Source organism: Mesoplodon densirostris, chromosome 5, assembly GCF_025265405.1.
Source record: "Mesoplodon densirostris isolate mMesDen1 chromosome 5, mMesDen1 primary haplotype, whole genome shotgun sequence".
In the NCBI taxonomy this organism is placed as follows: Eukaryota; Metazoa; Chordata; class Mammalia; order Artiodactyla; family Ziphiidae; genus Mesoplodon; species Mesoplodon densirostris.
The window spans coordinates 26,252,283-26,264,500 of record NC_082665.1 but is presented as its reverse complement, the minus strand read 5'-3'; the positions used below and the strand labels follow the sequence as shown (position 1 = coordinate 26,264,500).

Below are 12,218 nucleotides of genomic sequence, written 5' to 3'. Positions count from 1 at the left end.
AGGAAGGAAGTACAATAGTAATATCACATCTTTTGGGAAGTAAACTCTGGGGCAGTGGACGGTTTGGAGCAGTGGTTTGCAAAGTGCTGTGTAAAGCAGCAGGATCAGCATCACCTGGGAATTCGTTAGATGAAATTCTTGGGTCCCACCCTGATCTACTGATTCAGAAACTTTGGATGTGCAGCCACGTGACATATGTTTCAAGCTCAAAGTTAGAGAACTACTGGTTTGGAGGAGAAACAGAGACAGAATAAGTACTAGTCATCGAAGGCCTAAAATAGAGTCACAGAAATGTTGTGGAGAGGGGGCTATGTGAAGAGAATGTGCAGTATTCAGTCACTGGATGAGGGCCTTAGGCATCTTTTTTTTTTTTTTTTTTTTTTGTGATTACTGACATAGAGAACATGCAATCCTGGTGCTGCCTCTGAAGTCTTACTCAGTCCTTCATTCAACATATGCTTACTGTGCTGGGGTCATTTCGTATGACCAGGGAGAACACAGGCCAAGCTCAGAGCTAAAGTTATGACCATCACTGGTTTGTATTAGATCACTTCCTGCCAAGATCCTGGTAGATACAAACTGTGAGCACTTACAGTAATTCGTGGAGGTCAGAGAGAAGTGCTCCAAAGTCACCCCACCTATGAACAATGAACACTTTTAACAGGAAAACAGACATCTACATTACCAAAAGATTGAATTTCTCTTTAGAACCTTCGCATCAGTTTCAGCTGACCCAAGGCAGACCATGTGGTCCTGAGGGATAGTTCAGCTATGTGGTGGCTCTCAGCAGTTCACTTTTAGAAACCAATTCTGTAAGATCTCAGAGTGGGAGAGCACTGAAATGAGGTGTAACAGGGTTCTCAGTTGCAAGCCAGAGAAGGCAACTGGTTGATTTAGGCTGAAAAGGAATTTAGTCAATGGGTAGAGATTGCCCAGGAAGCTTGGAAACCAGGCAGCGACAAAGGTGATTCATCAGCTGCTAGGTTCATGGCCAAATTCTCAGAGCAACGGCTACTCAACACCAGATGCTAGGAGTTTACCTGTTGTCCCCATTGGATATACCAGATGTTTCCCCGAGTGATAGACGCTGCTGCTCTCAGTGTGAATCCTCTCCTACCCCGTTTCTTTGCTTCGCCAATTAGGGTGCACTGTCCCAGTTGCAAGGGAGGTTGGGTGAAATTTTTGCTTCCACAGGTAAAAGTGGTCTGTGCCATTTGAACACTGGAATGGGATTCAGATGCAGAGCACATGCCGCCCCTTCCCCCCAAAGAAAAATCCACTGATGTAAACTTGCAAGTCGTGTGGAACTTTCCAAGGGATCTAAGACATCATCTAGATCAGATTCCAAAGATAAAACCTTTTAAAACCTTTTAATTAATAATTTAGAACACCAATATATAAATGACTTAAAAGGCGTTCTGCCTGCAGCTCCCCCTCCTTTCTATTCATCATACTCACACCTACTTACCAGTCTCTAAGACACCTACAGAGAATTCTGGGTCCTATAATGACATTTAAAAATGAGGGCGAACAAATCATTTTACAAGTACTTTGAAAATTCTTAAGAAGGCTCAGAACCTGTGCAGGAACAAAGACGATGAAGCAGAAGGCTTACATTTGACCAACTGTTGGCTCTAGCTCAGTGAATTCAGGCTTAAAAAAGTGTAAGTGATTAATTTCCCTTAACGTCACAAAGCAGTTAAAGCTAAATAGGAGAACAACTTCATCTGTGGTCTGGTGCTCTTTCCAGTACTTTCTCCAAACCAGACTCTCTTGGTCTTCATTGCCTCTTCTGGAAAACAATGTGGTCTTAGACTGTTAGACTTTGAAGAGACCTTCAAGGGCGATCAATATTCTTTGCAACCCATTAAATGTTTCAATTCTGAAACATCCCTTATTTTGTAATCTTCCTCGTATCTCTTGAACAACTGTTTCCTAGTTTCAAATTATTACCACAAGGTATATAAATTACTTTAAAAGTCATTTGTGGGAAAAATGATAATTAAAAAAAATTCGGATTCATAGTGCTAACCATGAGTAATTTTGAATACTTTATTACTTTAATACCCTTTTAAAGGCCAATTTAAAAATATTCACAACAGCTTTATTCATATAACCTTAAACTGGAAACAACTCAAAAGTCCATCAACAGGATGGATGGATAAACAAATTATAATACACACAAAAGACTAGTCAGCTAAAAAAGAGGGAATGAACTACTGAAACTTGAATTAATATAGATGAATTTCAGAGCAGCTGGCTGAGTGAAAAAAGCCAGAAGCAAATGAGCACATCCTGTAGAGTAACATTTATGTCAAGTTCTAAGGCAGGCAAATGCAAATTACGGTGGTAGAGATCAGAACAGTGGAAAGGAAATGGAGAGTGAAGAGATTAGAAAGGGGCCCAAAGGGGATGGTTACACAGTTGTATACACTTTTTAAAACTCAAACAACACACTTAAGATCTGTGTATTTATTGTATGTAAAGTACACTCCAAATTAAAAAGTTGTATAGACATCTAGAAAGCCACAGGAATCTTATTTTCTGCTTCTGAACTCTTGGGTATATTAAGTATCAAAGAAAGTTTCTCACAAAAAATTAAGAAATTGTTAGATAACAATTCTAAGTATAGACTCCCTAATCGTGAAAAACAAAACTTTTCATTCAGGTCAATAATTTAAAGAAAATATACGGACACAAAAATATCCACTGAAGCTAGCAGATAACAAAATATTTATTTTATTGTTGTAAAATTAAAAATAGTAGACAAGCATATGTAGTTACAGTTCCAAAGCAGAGCAATACAAATATATAAATTATTGCAGTTTTAAAAGGAAAATATAACAGCCAAGTAATGTCTAAATAAACTTTTTTGAAACCAACTTGGTTTTCATCACTGCAGCTTCATTTTCTTTTCTCAAAGGTCTTAGACAATTTTGTACGAATTTCTACTCAAGTTTAAAGCAAGATTAACACACACACAAATTGTAAAAGTATGAATGGCATTTAACAGAAGTCACTACTGAACACTTTCTAAAATGCCTCTTTTGGAGGCAGTAGAATGGAAATAAACATTCTACACGTTTGAAAGAAGAAGCACACATTTACTAAAATTCCCTTTGCAGTTGAGGGAAGTTCAACTAACACTTTTTCTGAAGGGAGGGTGGAGGGCAATGCTCATCTTCATGATTTTTAAATTTGTTTTTAATTTGGTAAGGTTAAAATTGTGGGCTAATTCAACATCACTGAAATGCATTAGTAATCTGGATTATTTTAAACTAAAAAGAATAGGAAAAGCATATGTTACAAACTAGGTGCTCAAGAAATCTCAACGCTAGAGACTTGCTATGATATGGTGCATAGCAAGGTGACCAAGCTGCTTAATAGGTTAGACTACATTATCATAAGGGCAGTTATGAAAGGATGAAGTGAATGAAAATACTTAGGACGCTGGACAGAACCTTGTTATTCCAAGCACAGTATTACAGCCCTCCTCCAAGATACCTTTACTTGTGCCAGAGCCTTATTACCTTATTATTTTGGTAAATAAACTCTCTCCCACCCCACCACCACAAATTTCCTCAAATAATTATTTCCACTAACCTAAAGTTAAAAATGCAATTGAACACTGAAATGAAATCAATTATCTTTGCTTTACAGCCACATCTGAACAAAAGATATTTTAAAAAATCTATTTGTAGAGTACTAAACTTTTTATTAAGTACTTAAAATTACTCACATATCTTACTTTAGCATAAAAATAACACTACAAGAACTTTACACTGTACCATTTGAAAATTTTTTATGTCACGTAACTTAATTTTATGGTCACTAACCTGAACCTCCTACTAAGCTACACAAATAATTTCTTTAAAAGTTCCTACTGAAGTTTTGAGCATATACATTTTGTATTACATTTTACAACATTAATAACACTAGCAGATTTCTTCCAAAAGAAAACAAAATAAAGCCAAGACTGGTAAACATTAACACACAAACATCCATCCCAAAATATTAAAAAAAAAAACCCAAAATGCAGCAAAAACTGACTGAAAGCCTCAACATTGTAAACACCTAGGTAAAAAAATACATAAAAAAGAATGAACTTTAAACCATTTTCAGTGGTAAAGAATACAGTAAAATAAAAAAAACCGAGAAATCTCAAGATGCTTGTCAAGATGCCAACAAAACAATATATTTTGACTATATTTCTGAAATCACTTTCCAACATTAATTTATTTTAAAAATAATCCTCAAATGCATATAAAAATGGGCACTTTGTGGTGAAATGAACATATAATTTGAAAAACTAATAACATTTCTCTGCTCCAACACTGTGTGTAAGCAACTACATAATGGAAAGAAACACTATCCTGCTGCCTGCATGCATCATCTATTATTGGTCTCTTAAGTGCATGCCTTTAAGAAAAAAAAAAAAAAGACTAATTTGGATACTAAATACTAGGATCAAAGGATAATAATCACAAAGTAAATAGGTTTTTAGCTTAAATAAAAGGCTGAAAGCATTTTAAATCTTTAAAGAGAACAATCTTGTGTGGTCAAAATAACTTTAAACTTCAAACTGATGTTTTAAACTTAATTCAACCTGTCTAATTATGAAATCTAAAGTGAAAAAATATTAGTCTTATTTCACTCCCTTTAATCATATAAGCTGTGAAAATGTCAATAATGGCTGATTAGCAGTCTCTTTTTTACCATTTTTGAAACTAAAGGTATATGTGAGGTTTTCTTCTAAACTTCCTCAAAAAGTACCAACAACTCTGCAGAAAAATAGCCAAGTATGGTAACCAGTATTTGCAGTATTTCATGTTCTCTGAAAACTCGACTCTATCCCTTATCCTTATTTTAGCATATACAGTAATTGAATATTCAAGAAAACTAACATAGGAATATAAAATAAGTTTACCAAATGTTTGGATAAACTGCTGTGCAAAATACTTTTTTCAAAAAAATTTTTTAACTAGGATATCCTTCCAAATTAAGTACTAGTGCGAGTACCAGCACCGCAGGTATTTTTTAAGAGCACCTTGCCTTTGAAGGGCTTAAGTAGAAATATCTAGATGGAATAAATTAGAGTCCTCAATTAAGACCTTGGTATATACGCTCCCATCCAATTGTGCCAAACTCATTAGTAATGCTATAAATTTGCCAGAAACTCTAAGAAATAAGCAAACACTTTCTTTGGATAACACTGTTGTATTTGGGACTGCACCATATGGCTCATGTTCTGGCAACAAGCTACTACTTACATCAAAGGCAACACATCCCAAACTTTTACGACTGTCCCTAAGTGACCTAAATAGAACCACAAATGTGTACAAGCACCCTGGCTGGGAAGATTCTTAATGAGTTATGCCAAAAAAGAGTAAAGTCAGGGCCTCCCTGGTGGCGCAAGTGGTTGAGAGTCCGCCTGCCGATGCAGGGGATACGGGTTCGTGCCCCGGTCTGGGAGGATCCCATATGCCGCGGAGCGGCTGGGCCCGTGAGCCATGGCCGCTGAGCCTGCGCGTCCGGAGCCTGCGCGTCCGGAGCCTGTGCTCCGCAACGGGGGAGGCCACAACAGTGAGAGGCCCGCATACCGCAAAAAAAAAAAAAAATAAATAAAATAAAAAAAGAGTAAAGTCAAATTTGAAAATCTGACCATAACAACGAAGCACTGAGATACTTATCGGCTTCATCAGGAAATGTCTTTATTCAACTTATAATTTATAGATTTTGATATTGCACACATTCAATTAAAGCTTATCAAAACTAAGGCAATGCATCCCCACTCTCTGGATTTTAAATTGATTCTGGGTGACTCAAAGGATTGAGAGAAATTGAAAACATCTTTCAGAAGCTCCCTCTGAAAAGTAGTTATGTGATATTTCAAAGAAAACAAAATCAGTGAGATATCAATTGATATCCTCAGGCAAATTTAACATATTTTAGCGTTACAAAAAGTTGTTTTCTACTAGATTGAGGTGTTTCTTTGCTTAGTCAAATACTCTTTGTGTTCAAGACTAAAATCTGACCCAAACCAGGGCAGGCTGCCAAATTTAAGGCAGAAGTTATTCATATCTTTATGCGTGAAACTGCTAAGTTAATGGGCTTTTCTGTGGATTCTTTCAAGCAAAGGATCTTACCTCATAAATACATTCTAAGTACCAGTTGAAAACAGAATTTAGAGCCCTTTTAAATTCTGCATTGGTTATAGCTTTTACTATATTATTTGAAAACTTATCTAGCTTTTTGAGACAAACTATTTGTTCGGAACTCTTTGGAAACATGATAGGCAATAAAAATATCCTCTTAAAAACGGACTTTTCTTTGAATTAGAGTTCTGTTTTTCTGTGACTAGCAATCTTCTCTTTTCCTTTAGATTCTAAAGTTTAGAAAATGCTTTCTTTGGGCACTCCTTTCAGTGATGTTGATAACAGAATTTGGACAGTTGAAGGATTCTTGGACTTTTAAGTGGTACACAAAATGGTTTTAATTTTTTTCAAAGGTAGGACAACAATTTCATGGCATAATATATTTGAAGATAGACATTACATTTGACTTGGAAGTGAGACTTGACTTAAATTCTGTCCAAATCTAACACATCAAAGTCATTGGAATGAAAGTAATAATGACGTAGAATAGGCTTTTACTTCTATGTAGACAAGCTGACATACAGAAACTAGATTAGCATTTTCTTCTTGAACTCATAACTGTTTTTGTTAGAAAAAAATAATGTCTTTTATTTTCCTGTATACTTGCTTTAAAAAGTTATTAATTCCTCTTTCATAAGTTATTAGAAGTGAAAACAATTCACCTAGATAGATTTCTATGCCAAAATACATTTATCTTTGGAAAATAAGATAACAGCTGTAAAAACATTATTAAGAGAATAAAATGCAGTGATCTGAAATATGGGTAACATTCACACATGAAAGTGTAAATATAATATACAGAGCCATTCAAATACACATTTATAAACAGAATGAAAAGGTACCTAAAATACTATTCTATATATAAAATTTTCATATTAAAATATTGCTCAATAAATAAGAGGTGATATTATGAATTCCATTTACCTCTTAAATGTTATCTTTAGTAGTTTAGACTAACCTACGAACTTTAACCTTCTGTTGTTCTGACAGGTGAATTACATTAAACCATGTTTAACAAAGTCACACTCTAACAGTATATTTAAGTAGTCACATGTGGTAAAAGTTAGGGAGGGCTGTTTAGTAATTATGGGAAAAAAGATTTCCCAAATGAACCAAAATGATTAACCCTAGAAGACTAGAGTGTAATGATCTGCTTTATTTGACAAAGATGTTAAACACTGCCTTAAGTTTTGCAAATTTAATGACCATAAAATAATTGACCATAACTTTCTTCAGCTTCTTCGAAGTGTGCATGCCCGGCAGGCCAAAAAAATGAAGGCCGTGTTAAGTTTAGAGTTCAGTTGTTTATGGGTAGGTGTGACTTCATTCCCGTTCGTCCCATTTGCAGACACGGTAACTTGGAATAGTTCTTGAGAAGCTGTTCGATGGCAATGTGGCGGACATGGAGCTCTGAGGCCAAAGAATCTTTTTCTTGCACTTGGTGGGCTAACTCTTCAAAAACTTCTGTAAAGATTTAAAAAGTAGTTCCATTTTTAGTACACAGAAAGCTAATCTATGATTTATATTTCAAGTACTTTAATTAAAATGAATGCACTGGGCAAATGTTTGCAATGAAAGTAGTTTGAAACTAAGGAAACGGTTGTGTTTTGATCATCCTAGGAAGTTGTATGCTCTGCATAGCCAACTGGAATACTGTTTTTCTTTTCTCCATCAAATGAAACTTGAGAGTCAAGCAATGACTCAGGGATGCATAGCAGAAATGGCAGTTACAACTACCTCTGAGATAATTTTCTCAACCTGAACAGATAAACAGGTTCAATCAATTTCTAATGACTTATGGACAGTAAAGTGCCCATTAATACCCAGGTCTGGAACCCCCGTAAGAGGCTTTGGAATCAGACTACCGGAGTTTTGAATCCTTGTTCCAACTCTCACGAGTCTCAGGCAAGTAACTTAAACTGTTTTTTTTAAAAATAAATTTATTTGTTTTTGGGTCTTCGTTACTGCACGCGGGCTTTCTCTAGTTGCGGTGAGCGCTTTGTTGCAGTGCTCGGGCTTCTCATTGCAGTGGCTTCTCTGGTTGCGGAGTGCGGCTCTAGGCGCACAGGCTTCAGTAGTTGTGGCTCACGGGCTCTAGAGTGCAGGCTCAGTAGTTGTGGCCCACGGGCTTAGCTGCTCCGCGGCATGTGGGATCTTCCCGGACCAGGGCTCGAACCCATGTCCTCTGCAATGGCAGGTGGATTCTTAACGACTGCGCCACCAGGGAAGTCCTAAACTATGTTTTAATTTCTTCTTATATATAACCTCGATAAACAAAGTGAGCACCTCACAGAATTATTTTGAGTATTAAATAAGATCACACTTGTAAAGTACTTACAGCAGAATAAGTACTTGATCAATATAAAGTGCTATTATTATTATCTTATTATTCTGAGAGGGTGTGTGGTCAAGAAAGACTATTAGCTTTGGAGTTAAAGACAGGGGTTAGAATCCTTAATCTGTTACTGACTGAATGCATGATCTCTCTAAGCAACTAAAGCAACAGTAAGCAACTTAATGTCTCTGAAGCGCAGTTAGTCTCCTCACCTAAATGGAAATCAATTGTAGGAAAAAAAAAAAAAAGAAACAGTTGGGGAATTTGAACACTGTTTCAGCATCCTATTTGATGATGCTAACAAATTACTAGCCATTTTTTTAAAAAGATGTGATAGAGGTTGTCATTGCCTAAAAAATAATGTTATTTTTTTGAGAAAATCCATTTATCTATTTAATTAATTAATTAATCTATTTATGGACAAAACAAAATGTTGTCTGGGATTTGTTTTAAAATAATCCATGCTGGAGGCAGGGGTGGGTCGAGGGGAATGGGTGCACACAGAGATGAAGGAAAATTAGCTACGCTTTTGATTATATTTGAAACTGGGAAAGATGGATCAACGGTTCCACTATACTATTCTGATTATTTTTGTTTGGAAAATTTAATAATAATTTAAAAAAACGGGGCCAATACCACCTGCCTAAAAGAACTGCTAAGGAGCACACCTGCACAGTGCCTGGTACAATAGTAGATAGTCAAAAACATGTTAGTAAGAGGTAGAGATTAAGTTGTTGTCTCCTTTTTCACCTAAAAAAGAACTTATTTCACCTGCAGTTCATAAAGAAGAATAAGAAGAATTCTTTTTGCTCTGGAAACTCTAACAGGTTCTAATCCCATAATTTAAATGCAGATGAAGCTAACAGGGGATTTTCTGTATCAAAATTTGCACATGTAAAAAGCACTGACACTGAGTCTTTACCCTGTATTTGTTGTCGGAGCTCTGCATTCAGTTGCTTTACCTCACCAAGAGTCATCGAATTCACTGAAACATGAAAATATATTATTACCATGACAACCTGGGAAAAGAAGTTATCTACACCACCAACACAATATCCTATTTAAAAGAAATATTTGCACTTATCTTCCCACATAACATTCCGCAGGGCTCCAAGATTCATTCATTAACTCCTAAAGTGTTGAGTTTTCAAGTTCTGACCACAACCCACAGTAAGAAACATTTCACTCCCAGTCTACCTCCACCTGTAATGAAAGGTTCACTGAAAAATTCTTAGCATTAGGTCCAATGGATTCTGATATTTCTCATTCTGTTTCAGTTTTTAAAAAGTGCTAGTCACTACCCATCAAGTTGATTTTGCTTAAGCACTACATGCTTCATGATGTGTAGCTTGAAAAACACTAAAGTGCTGTGGAAATAGTTTGAAAAATCAATTTGTCTACCTAGCTATATAACCTTAGATAATTCATATGTAGAATCAAGGAGTTTTATAAAAATATACCCAAGGGCCCTTCTAGCTCTAAGATCACTTGATTTTAAGTCAATTAAAATGATCTTAGCTCCTATGAGTTTTTGAAGAAATAATATGCAGACTGAATGAGTCACTTTTTCCAAGTACACACATTACCTTTGGCCTTTAGTGAAATGTCAGATTTCTGCTTTTGAAATGCCACCCCCAATTAGTCTTGTAGGGATTAGCAATGTGCCAGTGTGTGTTTGTCAATGGTTGAGGCTGTACTTCTAAACTATATGAACCCTGAACTTTCCAATTCACAGTTGTTGATTCCATTCCGTTAATAATTTAAAATGGCAAAACAAATGATGGGACTGCAGAATTCCAATGGTTTAGGACATACTAAGGAATATTCCAAAGAAATGACAAAGAGTTTTAAGACATCTCATTTTTGCTAGGGTGAACCTGTCATTTAAATACTGTATTTACCAAATCTATAATATCACATCAAAATTCTTGACACATCACATATATAAAACATAAAAAAACCCCAACAAAACTCCAACCTTTACCTTTTCTCCCTATTTTTACTTACATTCTTCTCTGCTGTAATGTGGATGCTGGGTATGGACATTAGCCTCTGGATTAGAGACTGTTTCTTCTTTTTTCTGTTCCTGGTTGTGACTATGAGGCCACAATTCACTATTGTGGCATAAAGTGGCACCTGAATCTTGTAACACAGCAAGCTCAAAGTCCGTATTTTCTCTCTGTTCCAATATTCTTTGTGTACAGTTTGAGAGGCCACCTGCATTTCCATCTATCCACTTTGCAGAATACTTTGGTACTTGGGAGTCAAACTGTGGGAGTAAATTTTTATCTGGCTTATGCCTGAAATTAAACAGGTGATGCTGGGGATTTTTAGAACATTCGGAATCTGAATCCAGATCCTTATTTTGTGCATATTGTACAATCCAGTTTATCTTCTTACTCAAAATGGTTTTAACTTCTTCATAAGTACTCTTTGAAAGCTTAGATCGAGGACAATCCTGGTTTGCAATCAAATGGTATTTTTCAAAGCAGTCTTTATGGCCCCTTAATGATTTGGTGTGCAAGAGATTAGATTTTGGTATTCCTAAAGAAAAAAAAGAAACAGAAGACTTGAGACAGTTTTTTTTATAAGGTGCATTAAGAAATACAAATCTTAGTAAAACACATCCACTGATAATTTGTAAATCAGAGGAAGAATGCTGAAGAATACTGGTATTAATATAAAATACAGCCTAATAATTTATGCTTCAATTTAACTATTCAGTAAATTCTGAATAGCAGAAATATTAAATTCTTATGAATAGTAAAGCCTTTCTAAGGGCTTAATGATTCAATTTCAACCTCAGCCCAGAGGCATGTTGTTGCATAATATTAAAAAATAACTACTGAACCAGCAGTTTACATTTACAGAATCTTGGCCTTGATATTATAGTGCTTTCTTCACTAATCCTCCTGAAGTACACACTTGAAAAAAATTTCTATTATAGGCTCAATAAGAGAAATGCTTGACAATTTTTTTCCCAACAAAAAACACAGTGAATCATGAACTTAAGTTATTAGTTATGTTTTTACTGGGGAAAGATAAACCAGAACCAGAAAAATACACATTAATAAAAGCCTCAAAAAGTTGATGAACTGTTTATTTTTTTAAGTAAGAAAAGCATCTAAAATGTTTTCACATGTTTGATACTTATTAAAACTTTATCAAGATAATTTTATCTCTAGAAGAAATGCATTACACACAATTATTACTCATATAGCAACACATTCAGTCTACCAAGATACAATAGCCAGTATAATTCTTGAACTCACAAGTGTTCATTATGCACCATAGATAATGGAAATATTCATATTACATGTTTATATTTCCAAACTTTTTAGTACGGCTTAAGCATACTATCTCAATTGTTTTTTAAAATACAGAATACATTTTCAAATACACAACACACTTCGAAATATAGAATACATTCATACATTTTCACAAGTTCAAACCATTTAAGGTCAAACAGTAGTGCTTTTATACTGAAGGTGAATAAGGGATGTGGAACTGAAAATTAATGCCTGCCAGAATTAAGCAGTCTAAATCTGCTTAGCTTTGAAAACAGAGTAAGTGGAGAGCCACTCAGGTGCTAGGTTAAAAAAAAAGTTTTAGCTGATTTCGTCAGAAAAAATTACATTCTGTATTCACCCCTTGTTTTAAAAATTGAAGTTGTAACAATTTTATTAACTGAACTGCAAACGCTGGCAAATACTAAGATAATGAAGTAT

General features: G+C 35.3%; 1 protein-coding gene across 4 annotated transcripts in view; it reads right to left on the bottom strand.

Annotated features, from left to right (window-relative positions):
• Positions 1-7,041: 7,041 nt before the first annotated feature.
• The window catches only part of C5H21orf91 (chromosome 5 C21orf91 homolog), a 28,089-nt gene continuing 22,912 nt past the window's right edge, over positions 7,042-12,218 (bottom strand). For all 4 annotated transcript variants that reach the window (XM_060099789.1, XM_060099787.1, XM_060099788.1 and 1 more), the window contains 3 exons: positions 10,498-11,034; positions 9,413-9,475; positions 7,042-7,619 (listed from right to left, as the gene is read on the bottom strand). In XM_060099789.1, coding sequence (XP_059955772.1) covers positions 7,453-7,619; positions 9,413-9,475; positions 10,498-11,034 — 767 coding nt within the window. In that variant the 3' untranslated portion in view covers positions 7,042-7,452. The remainder of the gene's footprint in view (positions 7,620-9,412; positions 9,476-10,497; positions 11,035-12,218) is intronic.